Here is a 13,260-nt window from a genome sequence, read left to right on the forward strand (position 1 = left end):
AGCAGCTGAGTGTCAAACTTTAATAGAAATCCTTGAGAAACAAAGGGAAAATAGAGAGCAGAGCCCAGAAGAGCACCAGCCTGCAGTCTCTGCATGCATGGTGCAGGTCACCCAGGAGAGCAGATAGCCTCAAGAGGATGCTCCCTCCCCAGCAGCCCTACTGTCCCCACAACAAACCGGAGCTACACTGGTAGGTCTTTCTCGTGCAGTTATATGCACACCCGAGGTTCCCCCCCACGCCCCGAGTCTCGGGAAGGGCAGGATGTTGGCACAGGCATTCAGAAAGGATGAAAGGGGTCAGCTGAAAGCCCCAAGCCCTGTTCCTTCCCGAGGAGCAGGGTGGTGGCTGGGCAGTTTTCTCCAGGGGCCAGGCTGCGGCAGGGCAGAAGCAGACTCAGCTCCAGGTGGCTCAGGACAAGCAGAAGGAGACAGAGGTGAGCAAGGGTTCAGCCCATGCTGCTCGGGGACAGAAAGGCCAGGCTGACTCCAAGCTCAGACAGCTCCCACACTCCCCCAGCAAAGAAACCACCACATCGAGCTTTCAGAGCAGTCTAGGACAAAGGCCAAACCCCACTTCCCCAGGCTTTGCCATTTGTTTTAAAAATGGAAGTCACACAGCTCTCCTCTTTGCCAAGTAAGACATCACTCTAAAAACAACCCCACAAGCAAGTATGCAGCACAGTGGGCTCCCACAGTCCTTGCTCTCTGGAGCCAGCTCCTGTCTTCCTTTGAGGTAGGTTGAGGTGTCCCTGGGGAGGGACGGCAGCTGCCTGGTCAAATCACCAGGGCAGTGTCTGAGAGGCAGCCCGCAGGTTTCTGATCAGCTCCACCAGTACACTTGTTGAGAGGTAAGCTCTGAGTAGGGCTGGGCTCCAGGCATCTTGTGAGGTCCTCACCAGCTAAAGGAAGGAGTGTGCTGCAGGAGAAAGGAGACCCCATACTTCTTAGGGACAGTGAGAAAGGATCAAAAAGGTCCATGGTGCAACCAACACTCATCTGCAGTATCATACACAGACTTGAGAGACAGGGCTGCCACGCTCACCTACTCCATTTCCCATCCCAGGCAGCAGCACTCACCCCAAAAGACATCCAAGACATTGACGGGACTTCAGGGTCACAGCTTGATCTCCCTGCCTGCACATAAATCCAGCTCCACCATGGTCTGGGCCAGGGGTCCTCAAACTTTTTAAACAGGGGGCCGGCGCGCGGATGAAGTGGCAGGCAGTCATCTGCGGCTGCTCGGTTTCCCCCTGCAACCCCCGGCGGGGGGGTTCTGTAAATACCGGGGGCCGGATTGAGGACCCTGGGGGGCCGTATCCAGCCCGCGGAACGTAGTTTGAGGACCCTTGGTCTGGGCACAGGAGCAGGGATGCCCCTTCCCTTAACATCAGAGACCAGGGGTGTGCCTGCTTTCCACTTAGGCTCACCTAGATGAACCCCCATCCTCCACCACTCTGCAGGAAGCTGTTGGGGCCAGCAGCACCCATCTTGCAGCCCAGCTTTGCTCAGGGAAGCTGGCAGAGTGCAGCAGACCTGGAGGTGACACTGCTCCTCCAGCCCCACGCTGCAGCTGAGAGCCTCTGCTCACTGCTAGCCACATCAAAGTGGTGCAGGTCTCAGTGAGAAACATCTTGTCAGCATGTCCTGAGCATGACAACCCCACACATCACCCAGTTCAGCTATTCCAGGCCTCATTCCCATCCAAGCTGACTGTACAGTGCCAAGGACACACACCCCATTGCGTAGACATCATGCCAGCCCCACCAGAAGCTCTCCAGAGAGCGACGACTGGCTTCAGAGCCTGCAAGCCAACCTGTTCCTCTCCCCTTACATGAAGTTGCTTTCCCTGCTGCCAGTTCTTTCTCAGGACACCAGTACTAAAGCCATGCAGCGAACATCATACGTGTCACAGCCAGTGCAAACTCACCCCAGTCTGCCCATTTCCAGTTTGCTGAAGCCATTTGACTGAACACTGCTCCTCTGGAGGAAGAAAGATTTTGGCAATGACCACTGCAGGAGGAGAGAAAGACAACAACATGGCTATTTAAGTCGTGGCAAAAATCCCTCAAGCCTGCTGTGCTCTGCCGTAGGCTGCCCTAGTGTGCTTCAGCTTGAACTGCCTCACATTGCTGTGCAGCGTCACTGCCACCAGACTGTTCCCAGAACAGCAAACAGAGCAGTCTTTGCTCTCTGCTTAATGAATCCCTCTGCTGTAAGTGGGAGCAGAGCATCTTGAGGTCGAAGAGCGGGTTTCTTTTAATGGATCAGCCTGCTGTGAGGCACAGGAGTGACAGACAGAGATGGCTCCCTCACAGAGAGGAATAAAGGGCAGGCCAGGTACCAAATACGTAGGGCTGTGCCCAGTCCACCCAAGAATATTCAGATGCAAAATACCTGCAGATCTGATATACTGGGTGGACTTTATGTTGGTGGGAGACAGAGAAGTGTGGGTTTTTCCAGACTCCTGAAGGCCTTGACAGAGAGGGAAGAAGAGGGCAAACAGGTAGGGCAGGAACCACAGGAAACAGAATAAGCAGCTGCTCTGCCTAACTCTGCCCAGGCAGCCACCCACCTCTCCCCTAGCTCACCCACAGCCATACGCACCATCTGCGCCAAATCCACCCCTGCCCCAGTGAGGTACCCTTTGACACACCAGTTCTTCAGTAGCTCCAAACCTGGGAAGCGACAGAAAAGAAGCAAGAATGAATAACCAGGTTTGCAGAGAGTTAAGTCTTCCCAGCTTGCAGCACACAAATATGCTGCACAGAGTGAACTGACCATGAAGTACATGCTATGCAATAACTACTTGAACACGTGCCTGAGCCCCAGCAAACATGGAGTAAACCAAGGGTGTTCACCCTTTGTATGAGCAAACACTGGAGCGAGTGCCAGCATGTGGGCTGCCGCAGTGCCTGCCTTCCTCCCAGGGAGCCAGACGCACCATGCAGCACGCTCAGCTAAGCAGGGAAACTGGGGCAACATGGGATTTGCCGAATTAGACCAGACTGGCTGTCCCCCTGAGCCAGGTGCCTGCCAACAGCAGCGCCTGATTTGGGCTGCACTGGTGAAAGTTCCTACAGTGCAAATGTAGAGCAGCTTTGCTGCTACTGTCCCCTTTCCCAGAGGAGGGCAGCTCAGGCAACCTCCTCCTTGCACAGTAACGATCAGCTGCAGCATCCCAGCGCATCATCTCCTCCCTGCATGGATCCATCTGGAGCTTGACGTGGGCCGAGACCTGGTCTTGATTCCTGTCAGAGGGTGAGGCTGGCATCGACCAAGCTCACCGGTGGTGCGACTGAAAGCAACCATTCCTCCAGCCACACACAAGACACGCTGCTTCAGAGCACAGGGAGGTCACCTTGAAGCACAGCCATGTGTCTGACTGCACTGAACTGGCTCCACTTACTCCAAGGCCTCCTGCTAGCTGTCCCGAGTGCAGCCAAGCTTCTTGCTTTTTGCTGGCCCAGAAATATTCCCAGTATTTCTGGGAAATCTAGGATTGCTCCCTTCCTGTTTTCTTTTTTAAGAGCCCTAGAGCCATAGCACAAGATAAGGTGCCTTGAGATTTAAGAACCAGCAGAGCAATGGCCAGGAACTTGATGCTGTCCAGCTGGGGTTACTGTGGTTCGCTATATGATACCAGACCTGGTTATAGGAGGAATCCTTGCTGTCCAACAAACTCTGCTCCTCAGTGACCTTTCAGCAAGCCCCAGGACCTTGGGAAAAAAACCCCACGTACTGGGGGCTGAGGGGAGCAAGGCAGCTCGGCAGCCCTGTCCTGGCTCTGTGCACCAGCCTGGGCTTTGCACCTTGCTGGCCAGGGAGAGAGGAGGGCTGCATGGAACATATGTGAATAGGAGGGGGCTGGGAAATTTGGTTTTTGCTCAGAGGTGAAGAGTAATGAGAGGACAGAGCAAATCTGCTTGCTGGGCTACTTCAGGGAAGCTGAAGCACCAAACCAGGACCCTGGCTTGAGTGGGAAAGTTCAGGGCAGCACTTCAGTGCAGATGATGACAGAATCTTTCTCCAGCTGACAGGAGAGCATCCAGCAAAGGTATTAGCGAGTCAAAGGATGACACATGCCGACAGCGCAGCTGGAGAGGGCTATGAGGTTACTGTCTCTCTGTGAAAGACTGTTACCAACCCCTTTGATACTTGCTTTAACACCAGTGAAAAGTGACAAAAGTGTTTTGTTTTTTCTCTGCATGACAGCCAGGCTAGCAGCACACATACAGTTGTCTCAGTGGAGGGCCAGTTCCTGCAGAAGCCTCTCTGGCTAGATCAGATGCTGGATGGAGAGCCCTGAGCCACAGGTTTTTACGTTCACTAACCCTTCTCACTAGATCTCACTGGTTCTCTCTTCTAAGTAGCCTCTACTGCTGCCCTGATAGAGACAGCCCTGGGTGAGAAGGAAATGGTCCAGCCCAGCTATGCCTCATTAAAGCGTGCTTTTTATTAAAATAGAGTTGTGTCCTGGAAAGGTGGAAATGATAGATAGAGTTTTAGTGTTCAGGAAAAATTCCTCTGTGTGCACACTGGCAGTTTTTCATCAATTAGAAAGCAGCAGGAGACCAGGGAATAGGCCCAATTTTTCCTTCACTTCACAGATCACCTGTGAGGAGCAAAGCCCAGTGACTCCAGCTGTTCCTCAAAAGGGGGCAGAGGAATGCTATAAGAGGCCAGAGCTACAGGGTGATGGAAGAATCCCAGCCTGCTTCAGCCCCAGGGCACCCAGAAGTGCTCGTGCTGCGTTTACCAGAACAGTCAGCACCTCTGACCAACTCAGAATTAGCTTTTTGTGACATTTGAAACAGTCTGGGAGGGTAACACATTTCCTATGGTGAGTGTGCAGGCAGGCAGCTCCCCCTCAACAGGCATAGCTCAGAAGTCTCCCACGACCGCCAGCAGGCAGCCTGTGTGACTCAGGTGACTGCGCCTGACTCTCGGATGGCAGTTACCTTTGTGTTTATTCAGGTAGTATTTGAGCTCCCACTGGGTCACCAGGATGTTGAAGTAACGAGGCTGCTCGAAGAAGCGCAGGTACCGCATGGAGATGTGGGTGGGGAACACCCGCTCGAACTGCCCACGTCGGGAATACTCATCCTCTGTCTCCACCAGGATCCGAACATCATCTGGGGTCAGGACGTCCAAGACAGAAGAATAAAAATCCTGCAGAGAAGAGCAATCCAGGGTCAGGGAGAAGTGAACTGCATTTTGTCAGTTCTCCTTCCCACCTCCCCACTCCTCAAAGTCTCTCAGGCATAGGTCTTCATGTGTCTGAGATCTTTGAGATCTCTGGGACACAGGCCACATGGAAAAGGAAGAATTCTAAGCTCAGTGGTGACATCAATGCAACACAGAGCTGAGGAGATCCCCAGTTCTGCAGCCCAACCTCTCTTACAGACACTGCCAGGTGGCACACAAGACAAGCATCCCTGCTAACCTGCACGGGGTCAGCAGGCAAAGGCTACCAGAGCTGCACAGAGACACAAGGAGGAACAGGCAGTGTTCCAGTGCTCCAGTGGGAGCTCAGACCCTGTTTGGGGACCGGTAGGTAACGTGCCCCTCCACACATGCCTATTTTAATGTAAAGATGAGCCAGTGCAGCAGTGGCTTAAGCAAACTGATTTATTTCTGACCAGCTGTCTTGTAACCCACGGGAGCCCAAGTACTCCATCATCTGTCTGTCCCCAGCTCCAGAGTACAACCTGGAGAGGGACAAGTGATAGGTGGGACTGGTTGGGACAGTGGCTTGGCAGGATAGCGCAAGCATCGGAGATTGTGTCATACCTGGTCAGGTGTCTTCTGCGTCAAGTAATAGGCCTTCTTCATCTTCTCTGCTATGAAATGCTCAGATGCTGGCTTGGGCTTCTCCTTCAAATCACTGCCCAGACTGAGGACACAAGAAGAGGTAGTAGAGCATTTAGGCAGAGAAGACAATGTCCTGTCATAGCAAAGCTGCTCCCAGCAACTTCTGTGAGAGCGGTGACACACTCAGGAAGATGCCATGGAGGAGAGAACACTTTCTCCGAGGATGTCACTAGTTCCAAGATCAGTGATGCACCCACAGCCTTGTGCATCAGCACAGGACCCAGGAAGTATATGGGCAGGGGAACGGGGAGGGCCCTGCCAGCTCCTTGCCAAGGCATTTCAGCATTCCTTTGTCCAATAGGTGAACCATCACCTCACATCCACATAGGATTCAAGAGGGCCAAAGACACACCATGACACAATTCACAGCACTGGAAGCCTGGTGGGATCTTATGCTTACATCCCGCTCACAACACAGCTTCCTAACTGTAACCACAGGGCTGGGAGTATGAGTACTTGGTACTGCCAGTATACAAGGAAGGAGAGAACTCACAGATCAACAACTTCCTCCTGCAACATCCAAGAACTCTCTAAATGACCTCAGTTCCAGCTCCATATGTCACAGGAAATCCTGGCCTTTTGTACAGTTTGACAAGCAGTGACATACAGCCAGCAGCCGCTCTGCTGCTGGGAATGGGACTGGTTTCCCCTACCATCAGGTTTGAAAACAGTATAAGCCCAAGCAGTGGTGAAACACAGAAGGAGCAGGGGCCTGGGTTAACACATGCCCAGGAATTAGCCTTATGTAAGAAACAGTCATGTTAGCTGCCAGGTAAGACTGTGCACACTCCTATCCATAGGTCTACAACCTCTGGCACCTACATTCCTGCCTAAGGAACAGATAGATCACTCCAGCCTTTGCAAAACAACAGGTGCTCCTCTTGCTCAAAGCAGCAGCACATCAGTCCTAGGGTAGAGGGAAACCAGCTCCAGCCCCAACACAGCCAGCCAGCCCTCTAAGCAAACAGAGAGGCAGTGCAGCTCAGCATTGCCTTAGTGCTGGCAGCGGGAAGGAGAGAACACGACTCTACTAACCAAAGAGCAAGCACAAATTATGCTGGCCTCACTTCCAACTATGGACCTGCAGAAAGGGCATAAATCCTTCTGCCCTGAAGAGACCACAGGAATCGGATACCCAGGCAATGATGCAAGTCCCTCAGACCCATAGCTGAGGACCAGCCAGCAAAGGCTCTCAACGACATAGAAACCAGCATTTGCTGGACTGCAAGCAGCCCCCAGATTAAATCCTCCAAGACAAAAGCCTGCCTCTCTGGCAGAGAAGGGGGCTGACCTGCAGGTAGAGCCACTTCTTGTCTGTGGTCTTGAGGCCATGCTGTCCATGCTGGGCAGAACAAAGCCAGCGAGGTTGAGGAGATCGCGAATCATCTGGCCTTTGATGCTCACGTCCAGTGGGGAGCTGGAATGGAGACTGTGGGAGAGGAAGCATCACAGAAGTCTGAGTCCCAGAATGGAGGTGCCGAGTCCCATGGCCCCAGGATCACTCCCTGGATTAATACTGACCGAAATACAAAACACAGCCTGTCCCTCACCTCATTACAGACAGACATGAGACATTGAGAGAAAAATCCTGACAACAGCTCTTTGAAGGGGGGCTCCCCACCAGAAGTGGTTCATTTATCCACCTCTTCCCAGATTTGCAGGGAACCAGCAAACCCATCCTCAGAGCCCTGTGTGGGACCACGGCTCTGCATCCAGCTCATGCCCATTCTCTCTCGCAGGCAGGAGTGGCTGTGCTCAGGTACACTGCAGCTCCCAGCCCTGCCTGCATAGCTGACACCACGCAGCCGCGTGCCATCAGCAAGCAAGGAACAGCACATGAGACAGTGGAGCTGCTGATCACGTCTGCCCACACAAAGAAGAAATCTCTGCCATCACCCATTCCCCACATGACACATCCCTCCTTGGCCTTCCTTTTTTAATGTACTCTTCCCTGGCTCTAACTGGAGCATGCCCAGCGAAGCTTTCTGAGCTGCAGATGGATGTTGCTTTCACAGACAGGGAGGACTTTGATTCCTGCAATCTGGAGAGGGAGGCTTCAAAGCCCACAGTCTTTCAGCACAGGGTGCAGGAGACATCACAAGCCAAATTCATTTTGTGGTAAAAGAAAGGCCATTATCCAGTCTGCTGTGGCTCAGAATCTGCTTTACCTTGGGGAAATGTTGACCTCTAAGATCCAGGGCTTGAGGTTTTCATCCAGCATGATGTCAAACCCAAACAGCTCATGGCAACAATACGGCCGCCGCACATACATCTTCACCAGGCTGTTCACGTAGGGCTCAGATCTGCAAGCCAAGGAAAAAATGCACATTTCCAACAGTCAGACAGCAGAGCTCTGGCTGCTCAAAGCACATGCTGCTGGTTCTGAAAGTGTATGCAACCACATGCTGTGGGATCAGGTGGGCTGAGAGACCATGCAGGCCTGTGAGCCGCTGCTGCTGCACTGCGCATGGATACAGCATTGCATCCTGAGCATCCCTGCTCTGTCGGGCAGGATCCACCTCCGAACACAATATCCATCCTGCACCAGGGGACCTTTTTTCTCGGGCACCCTGGCCAAGCACGGGAACAGATGGCAAGTTGGGCTAAGTGTGAGTTACACTGCACCCTCCTGGCCTCCTCCCCTGCACTGCAGGTAGACCCAGAAAACATAAGGTCTACGTACCCATTGAAGCTACTGCAGCATGAGCTTAAGTAACAGGATGAAAAGGAAGGATCCAGAGAGAAATACTGAAGCCAACAGCAGTGGCAGCATTCAGATTAAAAGCAAAAGGACTGGGCTGAGAGCAGACTGGAGAGCCAGAGGGCCAGGGTGTACCCCACAGCCAGGAACAGAGCAAGGGGTGCCGGGACTCACGCAATGATGGTTTTGATAACGATGTCCTTAATCTTCTCCCAGATGGCTTCACTATTAACTCCCTTCTGCGTCAGGTAACTCCAGAGAGCTTTGAGTGCCCTGGGAGAGAGAAAGCAAAGGAGGTAGCTCTGTAGTCCCTTACTGCTCAGTCCTGCCAGGGGAGTGAAAGCAGCAGAGAGGAGCCTTGACAAAGCTCTTCCCTGGCACAGCCATCCTTTTCTGCTTATCTTCAGACCCCTCAGCTACTGGTTGCTACCCTCCCCAGCCTGGCCCCTGGTCTTGTAGGCCCAAGGTACTGGGAACATAAATCTGTCACAGACTTGTCCCAGCACTGGAATAATAGGTCCCAAATTAGCACATGAGCAAGGGAACTCAGGCCCAGGTCTTCTCTTCCCTCCCACTCTGTGTCCTCAGCAAACCTCCCCTTCCTGCAGGCCTTCCCCGGCAGCACTGCAAAGCAGCTCAGCAGGAATGCAGGAATCCAGCAAGAGTCCCATAAATCTTTTAGCTAGAGCCATTTCACCGAGGCTTGGGGTGGGGTATGTGGATTTTTAAAAAAATGTGGAGAACAAGATGGTAGGGGGGAGCATCCCAGCTTTTACAGGAGTTTCCCACACCACACTAAGTGCTGCAAGTAACCCTGACACTGAGCCAAGGATGCTCAGATGTTGCTCAAGTGAGACTGTGTGGCTAATGGCCAGGAATCCAAAGGTCATGCTTCCTGCACACGAGATGGAGTATATTACAGCCACTCTCATCTCTAATGTGGGAGCAGCTAGCTTTGACTTGCATGGTGGTATCAAAAAGCCACACAATCCCACCTCTGTGGGATTTAAACTGCTGGAGGACAGCAGACCCTTCTCAAAGTCCCAGTGGAGGAACAGACCACTGTGCAGCAGGTACAGGTCTGAGAAAGCAATCCTACCACAGCAAACCACCTTTTGCAGCTCCCTTTGAAGTGAAATAGCCCTGCTCAGGCCCATGAATTGAGAACTCTATCCTGCACTATTTTTAAGAGTTTAAACACCACTGTGGAATCAGAGACAAGTGCCTGGGGCCTTGGATCAGTCCACCCATGGAACAGCAGCGAACAGGAACTCCTGCAAGACTGCAGCCCTCCTCCCAAATGCCTAGAAATGGCACCGCTGCTCCTATTCACACCTAGCAACACATAAATTATCAGTTTTGCACCAGGACCGTACTTTTCTCTGCCTCCACAGGGAAGTCAAGAGTGAGATGGGCAGAAGCTCCCATCTAGCCAATTTAAGCATCATAATTACCCATTCAAGTTTTAACAGCAAAAAATTAGATTCTGCTTTCACCACATCCCACTGCCCCTGCAATTGGGCAAGGGGATGAATGAGCACAGATGAGAGCAGCATTGGAAGCAGGGAATGGGACAGACACAGGCAGGATGAACAGCAACCACAGCCCAAGCAGCAGCCGACAGGATGAATCACAAGCCCGGGAGATGGTCCAGATTCCATTGACACTAACCTATGCTAAAATCACTCTGCTCTTCCAGTTTCTCCAAGGGGGAGCAGACGATACAGGAAGCACCTTCAAGTTTTGGGTAGGAATAGTGAAAAAAGGATGACTTAATGGGGAGTAGAAAGAGCTGCCTTGTGCCCTAAAAGTGATACCTACCATTTGTGTCCCTGACAAGCAGTCTCATCCGAGTTGGACTTGTACTTTGTGTTCTTCTTGTTCACACTGTAGTTGGTCAAATGCACAAACTTATTGCTGAGGCTCTTCATCGAGGAGGAGTACCTGGAGGAAGCAATAAGAGCACAAACAATCTGAGCTTGAACTGGCTGCCCCCAGGCCCATGGGGCAGGCAGAAACTGTTCTTTTCTCACACCACTCTCAGCCACCCATCAGCCCTACTGCCTCTCTTTCCCAGGCCACCTGGAGCAATCTCTCCCCATGGGCCCAAAGCTGACGGGACAAAGCATAAGACACAGAACAGGCTGCCTTGGGGCAGTGGGATGCAATCCCACCCTCAGAGCATGTCCTTACAAAAAGACCAGAGGGAAGAAAAAAAAAAAAAAAAGAAGTAAGCAAAAGCACTGATGGAACTGCAACAGCCCAAGGCAATATAGCCCAAACTGGAAGAAACATCTCAGTTTCTGGTATGCCAGCTCTTATGCAGTATGAAGCACAGACAACATGTTTCAAGAACTGCTCTTGCCTTGGGAAAGGTGGATGAATGAAGCATCCTCTCACATTCTCTTTCAACACCGTCACCTGCAGTGACCCCGTGCGCTTCCAGATTGCTCCTTAAGCAAGTAAGCTACAGCTTTAAGCATTACTGTATACAGGATGACTCCCTCCCTGCTCCAGCCCAGGCAGGTACCACAGCCACACATGCCTCAGCACTGAGACAGCCCCCCAGCACTTCTCTCCCTCGCAACCTACTTGCAGCTAGCAAAGCGAACCAATCCATCCTTGAACAGGTAGACCCTGAGGGGATCGTAGCAGGTGACATAAACGTAGATCCTCAGGTCAAACTTCTTTCCGCCGATGAGGTAGGGTTTGTGCAGATATCTGCAGAGGGAAGCAAGCACCGGAGGAGGGTTATGATTTATGTATGCAGGAACATCTCTAGCCCCCACCTCAGAAGGCTTGGCAAAACCAGGGATCAATGCAGAAGCCCTTTTCCACAGCATTTCCATGTTAAGTGCATCACAGTCAAAATAAGAGAGAAAAAAGGTCTCCCATGCAAGGGGAGATCCTGCAGAGATACAAGCTGTATTTCTTTCAGCTCAGTTCCATTTTGAAGACATTTTCTCCAGCTCTAAGGCACGGTAGCTTCTCCACACCCACAAGACTGATCACAATATTCAGGAACATCTAAGACACGCACTGAGCCACAGATGGTTTGATTCAGTGAGCAGAAACAGTTGGCAATTTTAATCCAAATCATTTGATTAGTCACACCAGAACTTCATCATGTTCTATAGGAAAGCGTATCACTTTGCATGGGAAGCAGACAGGGAGAAGAGACAAGCCAACACAACAGTTCCCCGTCTGCCAAACACCAGACAGTTTTCCTGCCCTCACAAGAACCTTCCCAGAAAGCAGCCTCAATGCAAGATGAGCTATTGAATTTTTCTGCAGAAGGGGAAGGAGATTCTGAAAATCTGTTATTTCAAGAAATCTCTTTGACCAACATCCACACAGACAGGCTTTTACTGACTCATTCTAACTTGGGTAAGAAAAAATCTTTCACATTTGTCACCTCTTCCCACTGGGCCTGTGGCCACTGGATAAGGTTTGTTTGCCTCCAAAGATGCTAAACACCAGAGTACGAAGCAGTAGAAGCTGGATCACAGCAGAGCTGAAGCTGATCACCTGCCAGAAGCTCCAAAAAGCCCATGGAGCCAGTTTGTACCCAAGACCTCAAAACTCTACACAGAGACAGCAGCACTCCAGTAAGCCCAGTTGCAGCTGACAGGGCCTGACTTCCAGCAGCAGCATTACACCCAGGCAGTCGGTAAGCTTCCAGATGTAGATCAGGTGCTTCTGCTCTGCCACATGGTGGCAGTGGCCCAGACCTGGCCAGAGAGACTAGACACTAGGAGATCCCAGGCTGTGTCAAGTCCGTCACTCACCTCTGTACCAGCAGCGGTCTCCTTTTGGGAAGCTGGCTCCATTTGTGGATGACCTGGATACCAATGCCTCTTGCTGATGCTGGCTACAAAATGCAAACAAGAAAGGATCAGATCTTCTTCCTGCAGCTACAATGGGACAGAAGATTGAGCTCTGCTTTGGACTTACTGGTTTTACAATCCATTTCTGGCAGCTAGCTCCTTCCTCCCATGCTTTCCTGAGTAATTTGATGTCCTGGGGCAGGATGAAGGACTGGGGGAAGAAGTTAAACTCCTTCTTCCCACAGCGAGCCTGCATCTTCAACAGGTTGCGCCACAGACGGTCCTTCCTCCCAATTTGAAATGAACCAGGGAAGTGGTTTAGCTGAAAAGGAACTCAGATGCTGGTGAGATCTTCCTGCTTCCCTGCCTCCCTGTCCACCCCTTGCTGTTCCCTGGCCAGAGGATATAACCTTTCTGAATACAGTGCAGGGTAATGCTCTTTGCTCCCCTCTCAGGACTGCACCAAGACAAGACCCACCTGCTCCTGAAGCTCTGCAGGGACAAACACCCACATGGTAACCCACACCAGCTACAAAGCCAGCAGCTGCCACCTCATCCCTTCTGAAGTCTGAGCAGCTACAGGGCACTAGCCCCCCAGCTTTTGAGCTTCCTCTGGCACAATCCTCCACCTCAGCTGTTTCCCACTTGCTTCTACACTGTATGCCAGAGTCCTGCCCGTGCAACACAAGCACTGGGGACAGAAAGACCCCACAGCAGGATAGGAACAGGGCTGGAGGCTGCTAGCTTCCAAACCTGGATGCTGCCTCAAGACCAAGGAGTTTGGAACATCATGGTTCTCTAGAACAAACAGGTATGTGTGATGGCTACAGCCTCAGTCTGTGCAAGAGCCACCCTCACAGT

General features: G+C 51.9%; 1 protein-coding gene across 4 annotated transcripts in view; it reads right to left on the reverse strand.

Annotated features, from left to right (window-relative positions):
* The window catches only part of TTLL4 (tubulin tyrosine ligase like 4), a 26,794-nt gene continuing 13,534 nt past the window's right edge, over window positions 1-13,260 (reverse strand). For all 4 annotated transcript variants that reach the window (XM_055718563.1, XM_055718562.1, XM_005442826.4 and 1 more), the window contains 12 exons: window positions 12,527-12,721; window positions 12,361-12,443; window positions 11,165-11,293; window positions 10,394-10,516; window positions 8,747-8,845; window positions 8,040-8,174; window positions 7,163-7,300; window positions 5,791-5,893; window positions 4,959-5,169; window positions 2,605-2,675; window positions 1,928-2,010; window positions 1-916 (listed from right to left, as the gene is read on the reverse strand). In XM_055718563.1, the coding sequence (XP_055574538.1) occupies window positions 775-916; window positions 1,928-2,010; window positions 2,605-2,675; window positions 4,959-5,169; window positions 5,791-5,893; window positions 7,163-7,300; window positions 8,040-8,174; window positions 8,747-8,845; window positions 10,394-10,516; window positions 11,165-11,293; window positions 12,361-12,443; window positions 12,527-12,721 (1,512 nt within the window). In that variant the 3' untranslated portion in view covers window positions 1-774. The remainder of the gene's footprint in view (window positions 917-1,927; window positions 2,011-2,604; window positions 2,676-4,958; window positions 5,170-5,790; window positions 5,894-7,162; window positions 7,301-8,039; window positions 8,175-8,746; window positions 8,846-10,393; window positions 10,517-11,164; window positions 11,294-12,360; window positions 12,444-12,526; window positions 12,722-13,260) is intronic.

This window comes from Falco cherrug, chromosome 8 (assembly GCF_023634085.1).
Source record: "Falco cherrug isolate bFalChe1 chromosome 8, bFalChe1.pri, whole genome shotgun sequence".
NCBI lineage: Eukaryota > Metazoa > Chordata > Aves > Falconiformes > Falconidae > Falco > Falco cherrug.